General features: G+C 41.5%; 1 protein-coding gene across 1 annotated transcript; it reads left to right on the top strand.

The window, feature by feature from the left end:
* Positions 1–3,298: 3,298 nt before the first annotated feature.
* LOC110506850 (zinc finger protein 239-like) lies at positions 3,299–9,618 on the top strand. The gene is made up of 2 exons (XM_036948283.1): positions 3,299–3,422; positions 8,864–9,618. Exons 1-2 carry the CDS (start codon positions 3,299–3,301, stop codon positions 9,583–9,585), a joined length of 846 nt encoding a protein of 281 aa, XP_036804178.1. The 3' UTR covers positions 9,586–9,618.
* The last annotated feature ends 1,034 nt before the right edge of the window (positions 9,619–10,652 follow it).

Here is a 10,652-nt window from a genome sequence, read left to right on the forward strand (position 1 = left end):
CATCCTATTCTTACTATTTTAATGTATTTTCCTTAGAATGATCATTAGTCTCAGTTTTTATTGTTATTCTTTAGTTTTTCTATCCTCATATTAGTTTTTGAGGGGTCTCCATTTTGCAGTGTAATAATGATGTTGAATAATAATAAACTACAATCATCAATCTGACTCCATTACCATGTGAACGCTATAGGGCCCGTAATAGAATCCAGTGGGTGTAGCCAAGGTTGTGAGTCTATCGTCACCACTCAGAATACTATAAGATGCAAGTGTCTAGGTTTAGGGCCCGTAATAGAATCCAGTGGGTATAGCCAAGGTTGTGAGTCTATCGTCACCACTCAGAATACTATAAGATGCAAGTGTCCAGGTTTACCATTATGCAACTATTATTAAGGCTGAGGAACAAGGAGCTAATATTGATGTCTTAGCATTAAATGATTGAGTTAACCTTAGCTCAGAGATGCACCGTTTGAGACTGAGCATTTATGCTATGTCCAGTGCGTTTGGAAAGTATTCAGACCTTGAAATATCATAAATATAATAAATATATATATATATATATATATACATAAATATACTTTTTTCACATATTATTATGTTATTATTCTAAATGGGTCTTATTAATCAACTAATTATTCTAAAATGGATTAAAAAGTATTAATAATCCTCATCAATCTACACAAAATACCCCGTAATGACATCACAATACACCATAATGACATCACAATACACCATCATGACATCACAATACACCATAATGACATCACAATACACCATAATGATATTATTATTATTTTTTCTTCTTTTCTTTTCTTTTTTTTTCTACTGTGTTATTGACTTGTTTATTGTTTATTCCATGTGTAACTCTGTGTTATTGTCTGTTCACACTGCTATGCTTTATCTTGGCCAGGTCGCAGTTGTAAATGAGAACTTGTTCTCAACTAGCCTACCTGGTTAAATAAAGGTTAAATAAAGGTGAAATAAATAAATATTATGTTATTATTCTTATTAATCAACTAATTATTCTAAAATGGATAAAAAATATATTAATAATCCTCATCAATCTACACAAAATACACCATAATGACATCACAATACCCCATAATGACATCACAATACACCATAATGACATCACAATACCCCATAATGACAAAGCAAACACTGATTTTTTGTATATTTTTTTGCTCATTTATAAAAAAATTAAAAAAATTAAAAAATGAAATATGACATTTACATAAGTATTCAGACCCTTTACTCAGTACTTTGTTGAAGCACCTTTGGCAGAGATTATAGCCTCGAGTCTTCTTTGGTATGACACTACAAGTTTGGCACATCTGTATTTGGGGAGTTTCTCCCATTCTACTCTGCAGATCCTCTCAACCTCTGTCAGGTTGGATGGGGAGTGTCACTGCACAGCTATTTTCTGTTCAAGTCCGGGCTCTGGCTGGGCTACTCAAGGACATTCAGAGACTTGTCCCGATGCCACTCCTGTGTTGTCTTGGCTGTGTCCTTAGGGCCGTTGTTCTGATGAAAAGGGAACATTTGCCCAAGTCTGATGTCCCGAGCGCTCTGGAAAAGGATTTCATCAAGGATCTCTCTGGACTTTTCTCCGTTCATCTTACCCTCGATCCTGACTAGTCTCCCAGTCCCTGGCGCTGAAAAACATCCCCACAGCATGATGACGCCACCACCATGCTTCACCGTAGGGATGGTGCCAGGTTTCCTCCAGATGTGACGCTTGGCATTCAGGGCAAAGAGTTCAATCTTGGTTTCATCAGCCCAGAGAATCTTTTTTTATCATGACTCATCAGAGTCTTTTCGGTGCCGTTTGGCAAACTCCAAGTGAGGCTTTCATGTGCCTTTTAGTGAGGAGTGGCTTCCATCTGACAGTTAGAAGCAGCCTCTTCCCGTCTGCAGTCGCATAGGTTGGGAATGAGACAGAGTGAGTCACAGCCTAGAGAAACCATGAACCTGGTGAGTCATCAAACACTGTGAGCAAACCTCAAGTTCTATTTCTAAGTGCACCATTATACCGTCTGTCCCTGTCCCTCGCTCCTCTCTCTCCCACCAGCCTTATACCCTCTGTCCCTGTCCCTCGCTCCTCTCTCTCCCACCAGCCTTATACCCTCTGTCCCTGTCCCTCGATCCTCTCTCTCCCACCAGCCTTATAGCCTCTGTCCCTCGCTCCTCTCTCTCCCACCAGCCTTATACCCTCTGTCCTTGTCCCTTGCTCCTCTCTCTCCCACCAGCCTTATACCCTCTGTCCCTCGCTCCTCTCTCTCCCACCAGCCTTATACCCTCTGTCCTTGTCCCTTGCTCCTCTCTCTCCCACCAGCCTTATACCCTCTGTACCTCGCTCCTCTCTCTCCCACCAGCCTTATACCCTCTGTCCCTGTCCCTCACTCCTCTCTCTTCCTCCAGCCTTCAAGCTGCTAGAAATAACAAGGTCATGTCTTTACTTCCCTTCTTCTTTTAGTAGGAAAGTTCATGTTTTTTTATATCTTACAATCAATATAGTTCTTATTGCAAGCTGAATATTTCAAATGCACTCTGAAACATATATTTTTCATTAGACAGCAGCTCACGTTTTTCACAAAAGGCTGTTCCAAGTTTAGGAGTTTGGCAAATTTGCCTGAGCAGACAGTGTTAAAATATATTTTTTTTATAAGAAAATGTGCAATAATTGAAGGTGACAACAAATGTTATAGTCATAACAATATTTTACTGTGATATTTTTCCCACTCCAGTCAGCATACGGTGATGTGGAATTTAAGGCGATGATGTTAGTGTGACGTATAATGTAGTGGACGGAACTCTTCTTTCAACAGCAACAACAGTTAGTCAGACACCTTGGTAGCTTGCTAGACAAATTAGACGAACCACTAAAGCTCTTTAGACGCTTTCGTGTATATTTTCCACTGTGTTTTAAATCAACTTCTGTCGTTTAGTTCGTTATCCCATTTAATTTCATATTTACGGTGTTGTTGATAGTCAGCTAGCGGGCTAGTTAGCATTAGCATAGCTAGCTAACATCCCGACCATGAGTTCACTAAACTACACTCCTCCTGCTACAGAAGAGGAGGGCTGCTGGACGGAGAAAGAAGATCTGGGGCTGAACATTGTCGTCAAAGAGGAGGAGGAAGAGGAGGCTGTTACAATACAAAAACAAGTAGAGGGTGAGGCTGTTACAGTGAAAGAAGAAGAGAAAGACGTTTCAGTGAAAGACGAGGAAGACGCGTTCAGAGTGAAAGAGGAGGAGGATGTTACTGTAAAAGAAGAGGAGGAAGAGAAAGAGGAGGAGATGACTGTCACGTCGAAAAAGGAGGAGGAAGAAGAGAAGGAAACTGGATATCTGGGCCCGGATGGTTCAAATGATGAACTTAGCCGTAAGATGGTTTTGAGAAACCGTTCCTCGATTTACACTAGTAAGTACTGTCTTAAAAACAGAGGCACAAACTCTGCAGTTGTTGAACTGATGTGTGGTGTTAAAGGGGAAATCGGCAGTTGCTTCATCCATATTTGGACCTATAAATTATTTAGGACTGGCCGTCCATGAGGTCATAATGATAGTTTTAACCAGATTCCGAGGCTATACAGTATATTCTAGAATTCATCCATGACGTCATAATTATAGTTTAACCAGATTTCTAGGCTATATAGTATATTCTAGAATTCATCCATGATGTCATAATGATAGTTTTAACCAGATTCCGAGGCTATACAGTATATTCTAGAATTCAACCATGATGCCATAATGATGGTTTTAACCAGATTTCGAGGATATACAGTATATTCTAGAATTCATCCATGATGTCATAATGATAGTTTTAACCAGATTTCGAGGCTATACAGTATATTCTAGAATTAATCCATGATGTCATAATGATAGTTTTAACCAGATTTCGAGGCTATACAGTATATTCTAGAATTCATCCATGATGTCATAATGATAGTTTTAACCAGATTGAGGCTATACCGTGTTAATTTACCAACAGTGGCGTTATAGGAGCTCATGTTTTGGTTTCTGATGGGGAAATAGAGTTGAAACATTTGAGGTGTTTTATAAGTTATATTCTTCAAGAATCAATGGCTATTATGATGTCATAATGATATAATGTCTGACCCCGTTCAGTCAGCTGGTCGATTGTTTTGGTCGACAGGCTGTTGGTCGAGCAAGATCTTTCTTGTCAAGCAGTCGCAAATTATATACATGTTTTATCGCACAAGAGACACCTTGTCTGATTCACGCCTGTCTCGGTGGACTAATCCATTGATGAGGCTGTGGGGATGGCGCAGTCCAAGAAGGGGCGTGTACCCTACATGATTTTGGCCCCGATCTAGCTGTCTTTGACAAGTTTTTGTGATCGGAGACAAAGTCACTGTGTCGTTGCCTACTCGGGGTGTGCGGCCGTCACCGACACTCGTTTAATGTGAGCTGGTCAGAGACACAATCTGAGGGCTACTGATCCCGTCTTTGAGCAGTCCCAGACGTCCTGATATTTTCAAACAGGTTTGATTTTTATCTGCACAAAATATGCTCAGCGGTGGATTTTGACAGTCGTTTAGTGGTCCACCTGGCATAAGATGCTTAAGGCATGTCTCTCTCTCCAGAAGGCCTTCTCTCTCTCCAGAAGGCCTCCTCTCTCTCCAGAAGGCCTTCTCTCTCTCCAGAAGGCCTCCTCTCTCTCCAGAAGGCCTCCTCTCTCTCCAGAAGGCCTCCTCTCTATCCAGAAGGCCTCCTCTCTCTCCAGAAGGCCTCCTCTCTCTCCAGAAGGCCTCCTCTCTCTCCAGAAGGCCTTCTCTCTCTCCAGAAGGCCTTCTCTCTCTCCAGAAGGCCTTCTCTCTCTCCAGAAGGCCTCATCTCTCTCCAGAAGGCCTCCTCTCTCTCCAGAAGGCCTCCTCTCTCTCCAGAAGGCCTTCTCTCTCTCCAGAAGGCCTTCTCTCTCTCCAGAAGGCCTCCTCTCTCTCCAGAAGGCCTCCTCTCTCTCCAGAAGGCCTTCTCTCTCTCCAGAAGGCCTTCTCTCTCTCCAGAAGGCCTCCTCTCTCTCCAGAAGGCCTCCTCTCTCTCCAGAAGGCCTCCTCTCTCTCCAGAAGGCCTCCTCTCTCTCCAGAAGGCCTTCTCTCTCTCCAGAAGGCCTTCTCTCTCTCCAGAAGGCCTCATCTCTCTCCAGAAGGCCTTCTCTCTCTCCCACCTACTTCTTCTTGCACCTTCATTGTTTCCTAACTTCATAGTGTGAATTGTTTGCCATTTGATTGTTAGTTGTCTTCACTCCCTTTCCACACACTGAGCAGATGTTTTCATGAGAAGGTTTTCACTTAGACAAATTGTTTTATGGGTTTTGTATTATGCTAATTGTGTCTTCCACTTCATCACCACTGATTGGACGGGACAAGGGATCATATTATTCAGCGTATAAAGTCTTCTGTCCCTGTAAGTTCACATGTGGAACTGCATTAAATGTTTTTTATTTTTTTTATTGAATATTCGAAACATACAATATACTTGCAGTGAAGCCGCTCAATAACGACAGGGAACCCGAACCCTCCAAGATCCCTCCACAGTTCCCCAATATCTGTCCCTCAACCATTCGTGACCCCTCTCACAGCCCCCCCCCCCCCTAAAGAAAAAAACAACCGTTTGTTTTTGTTTTGTTTCCAGTCATTTAGAAATGTGATCCCAATGTCCCACATTATCCTCTTTATTAACAGAAACTCATATACAGTATAGTATTAGTTTAAAACTAAAATGGACCAATCCTGGATCGCCCCCTGTATTATCAGCCACTGAAATAGGAGAGTCTTTGTCTCCTCTGTTTGTCTGCTCAACCCAGAGTGAAACCAAAACACCCCATGTAACCCATGGCAACCTGATGACTCAGAGTCACGTCATAAACAAGTAGAATGACCACCGTGGGGGGAAACAACTGATATTCACCATCTGGGACCATTCAACAGTCTAGATTTACCAGGTTATTACTAAATAAACTGTTCACCATCTGGGACCATTCAACAGTCTAGATTTACCAGGTTATTACTAAATAAACTGTTCACCATCTGGGACCATTCAGCAGTCTAGATATACCAGGTTATTACTAAATAAACTGTTCACCATCTGGGACCATTCAACAGTCTAGATATACCAGGTTATTACTAAATAAACTGTTCACCATCTGGGACCATTCAACAGTCTAGATTTACCAGGTTATTACTTCTAAATAAACTGTTCACCATCTGGAACCATTCAACAGTCTAGATTTACCAGGTTATTACTTCTAAATAAACTGTTCACCATCTGGGACCATTCAACAGTCTAGATTTACCAGGTTATTACTTCTAAATAAACTGTTCACCATCTGGGGCCGTCAGGAGATCTCCAGCCGCAGGGTTTTCTTCGGGGGGTCGACCACCGAGGTGACACGAAGACCCCTGAAGGACGGGGGCCAGCACCGGAATTGGAGTCGGAACCCCTCGAGCATTGTGGACAATACCTCAGGGGAACTCCACACCCTCCTCATAATTTGTGCTTTGAGACTGGGAGAAGTGGCCGAGGCCTGGGAAGGGTGGGTCAGGGGTCTTGCCGGGCCCGCCTCTCCTATGGCGCCCTGAGTGCCTGGGTCCCCATTGACAGGTCGTATCTCCACTGCTGGGGGTCCCCCCCCCCCCTAGTGTACCGCTAACAAAACACCAGCACGACAAACCACACACAGGGTCGTAGTGTAACGCTAACAAAACACCAGCACGACAAACCACACACAGGGTCGTAGTGTAACGCTAACAAAACACAAACCACACGGAGTCGTAGTGTACCGCTAACAAAACACCAGTACGACAAACCACACGCAGTCGTAGTGTAACGCTAACAAAACACCAGTACGACAAATTACATACGTAGTAATCTTCGATTCAATATAGTGAAACGTAACCGTGGTTACATACGTAGTAATCTTCGATTCAATATAGTGAAACGTAACCGTGGTTACATACGAAGTAACCTTCGATCCAATATAGTGAAACGTAACCGTGGTGACATACGTAGTAACCTTCGATCCAATATAGTGAAACGCAACTTGTGATATAAAGGCCTTTATTGTTGAGATCTTTTCTTTGTTTTTTTAAGCACTACCTCACTGCACATGGCCACATTCACATGTTCAAGCATTTCGCTACACTCGTAATTGTAATCTACTTGAAGTTAATAGTATTTTATTGTTGACATCTTTGTTTTTTTTAAGCCTCACTGCTTCATCACATGGCCACATTCTCATGTTCCAATGTGAACTATTTAAGAGATGGGCGGGTCTAAGGCTCTAGAGGGAGTGAAGGATGATAAATGGGCGTGAACAAAGAGCAGCACTGAAGATATACAGCAATAGACAATGTAATACTGTTAATGGTTTGCCTAATGGGGGAACCTGGTGAGATAAATACTGTTAATGGTTTGCCTAATGGGGGAACCTGGTGAGATAAATACTGTCAATTTGGTGAAAGTATTCCTTTTCTAAATAACATGTTTCCCAATGATTAATGTAGAGCAAGTGTGAAAACCACAGAAACCTTTCGAATGCCCCTTTGTCCTGAATGGGATTCTAAATTTATTTTTTTTTATCTACATTACTTCCTCATGTTTTCCTCCAATCACAGTGTATGATACCATGTAGAAGCTCTGAGTCATTACTTCCTCATGTTTTCCTCCAATCACAGTGTATGATACCATGTAGAAGCTCTGAGTCATTACTTCCTCATGTTTTCCTCCAATCACAGTGTATGATACCATGTAGAAGCTCAGTCTGTACTTTTATCCAATGTATGAAATAAACACCAGTTAAAAGGTTGCTACATAAGACTGAATAGAGACGGCGGGTCACATATTTGGTTGTGAAAGTTGTAAAATACCTATTTTGGATGCAGAAGTTGTTAGCTTGAATGCTAAACGCTCATTGACAAAGGCTGGTAGCAAAGCTGTTAGCTTGAATGCTAAACGCTCATTGACAAAGGCTGGTAGCAAAGCTAGCCAATGAGCATTTTACTGGTTGAAGTTGAAGTGTTTTTTTAAGTATGAAGCAGTTGATTTGTGACAATAACACATTATATTACAATTATAATCCAAAAGTAGTGTGAAATGCACTCATAAGCAACCTGTAAATGGAGGCTATTTTTGCTGTCAGCCTATGAGAACTCCCCTGAGTTTTCTCCACGGTGGTGAATTAATGAATAGACACAGAGCTTAATGTGAGTTTCAGATATACAGTACTACATCCATAACTAGTGGTTTCCTCATTACCAGATATACTACATCCATAACTAGTGGTTTCCTCATTACCAGATATACTACATCCATAACTAGTGGTTTCCTCATTACCAGATATACTACATCCATAACTAGTGGTTTCCTCATTAGCAGATATACTACATCCATAACTAGTGGTTTCCTCATGACCAGATATACTACATCCATAACTAGTGGTTTCCTCATTAGCAGATATACTACATCCATAACTAGCGGTTTCCTCATTAGCAGGGAGGAGTTTCTGCAACCAAATTGTGTGTGCATCGGCCCTTGTGGCGCAATTTTAGCAAACACAGAATGGGGCCTATATTGGTGATCAAAAAGTCGTCTGGCACACTGCTTAGGATTTCAGCAACTTTAAAAACGTATTTCTAGCCTAAAATCATCCACTTTACTACTAAGGAGAAGAAAATAAGACTAAATATGGCTATTGTTGCTTGACTGGTCTTTTTAAGACAATTGTCAAACAAGTTTGTACACAACATCATGGGCATGAGGCCTTTCAGCTAAAATAAACGGTGGATTTCTGTTGTGGGCCTTTTAACCTTCTGTCTGACTTTGTTTTTGTTGTTCACACAGGAGAGAGACGTGACGATCGTGGATCCTCTGGGGAGCCTCAACAACATCATGAAGCTGAAGAGGCAGAGGAGAGTTTTTCCGCATCAGAACATCTCAATAAACAGAAGCGGAAACGCACAGGGAAGAAACCTCACCGCTGCTCTGACTGTGGGAAGAGATTCACATCTTCAGCAGACCTCAAAAGACATCAGAGAATCCATACAGGAGAGAAACCTTATAGCTGTGATCAATGTGGGAAGAGATTTACTGATCTAAGCAGCCTGAAAAGACACCAAAGAATTCACACGGGAGAGAAACCTTATAGATGCACTGACTGTGGGAAGAGTTTTAATGTTCCAAGCAGCCTGAAAACACACCAAAGAATTCACACGGGAGAGAAACCTTATAGCTGCACTGACTGTGGGAAGAGTTTTAATGTTCCAAGCAGCCTGAAAACACACCAAAGAATTCACACGGGAGAGAAACCTTATAGCTGTGATCAATGTGGGAAGAGTTTTGTTTCATCTAGCCAACTGACTGTACACCAGAGACCACACACAGGAGAGAAATGTTATAGCTGTGATCAATGTGGGAAGAGTTTTGTTTCATCTAGCAAGCTGACTGCACACCAGAAAACACACACAGGAGAGAAATCGTATAGCTGTGATCAATGTGGGAAGAGATACTCTGGTAAAAGATCTCTGATTAGACATCAGAAAATACATGAAGGAGTTGTTCCATGATATCAATAAAATGTCATAATGTAGAACCCTAAACGTTTGCCCCCTGATCTATTGATTTCATCATGATGTGGATATTAGCCTCATCAGGTGAAAAGTCCAGGTTCTGAAATGAAAGAGTACTATTTATGTGATTAACAAAAAGTGTTGCGTTATACTTATCTCGTCGGTGATCCACTTGAATCAAAATGCAACTCTTCAAAATGTAGCTAGCTGTTTACCGCAAGTTGTCCTCTAACCAGTGATGTACACATTACACCCAGATTCCATGTGGTTTTAGAGCTGTTCGTTTAATCAGGATGCGCAACCTCATACCCCCCTCTCTTTCGCAATTGATTTCAACGTGATTTCGATATGAGTGATGACAAATAAGTGTTGCATTTCTCTTCGTTCTGGGGACCTCTACATTTAAATGCATCACTCCGAAATGTAGCTGACTGTCTTCTGCAGATTATCTAACCAGTGAGATAAAAGATTTTAAAATTCCAAAAGATATCTCCCATTTCCACGTGTTATTTTAGTTGTTAGTTTCAACAGCAGTTTCAACCTGATTTCCCCCCAGTAGATTTATTGCCAGTTGTCAAAACAGCGTTTTTGGTGCTTATAAGGAGCTCGTTTAAAAAAGAAGATTTGTTTCACACTTTGTTGGTTACTACATTCCATATGCGTTATTTCATAGTTGTGATGTCTTAATTATTATTCTACAATGTAGAAAATAGTTCAAATTAAGAAAAACCCTTGAATGACTAGTGAGTGTGTCCAACTTTTGACTGGTACTGTATGTCTGAACTATCAAATCAAATTGTATTATGTTTATTTGTCACATGCGCCGAATACAACAGTGAAATGCTTATATTTCGATGCACTCACAACATTCAGACATTTGTGTTACTGTTACTGTCGACAATAAAAAGTCCTCACAAACTGGCGTCTTCTCCCTTCGGACAACGACAACACTCTGACCTGAGTGGGCGGGTGTAGTGTCCAGATGCGCATTTCGAAGCGCTCTGATTGGTTGGGAATTTGCAGGGCTATGATGGGTGAGGGATTATTTAGGTAGGCTGAGCAGC

Source organism: Oncorhynchus mykiss, chromosome 17, assembly GCF_013265735.2.
Source record: "Oncorhynchus mykiss isolate Arlee chromosome 17, USDA_OmykA_1.1, whole genome shotgun sequence".
Lineage (NCBI taxonomy): Eukaryota > Metazoa > Chordata > Actinopteri > Salmoniformes > Salmonidae > Oncorhynchus > Oncorhynchus mykiss.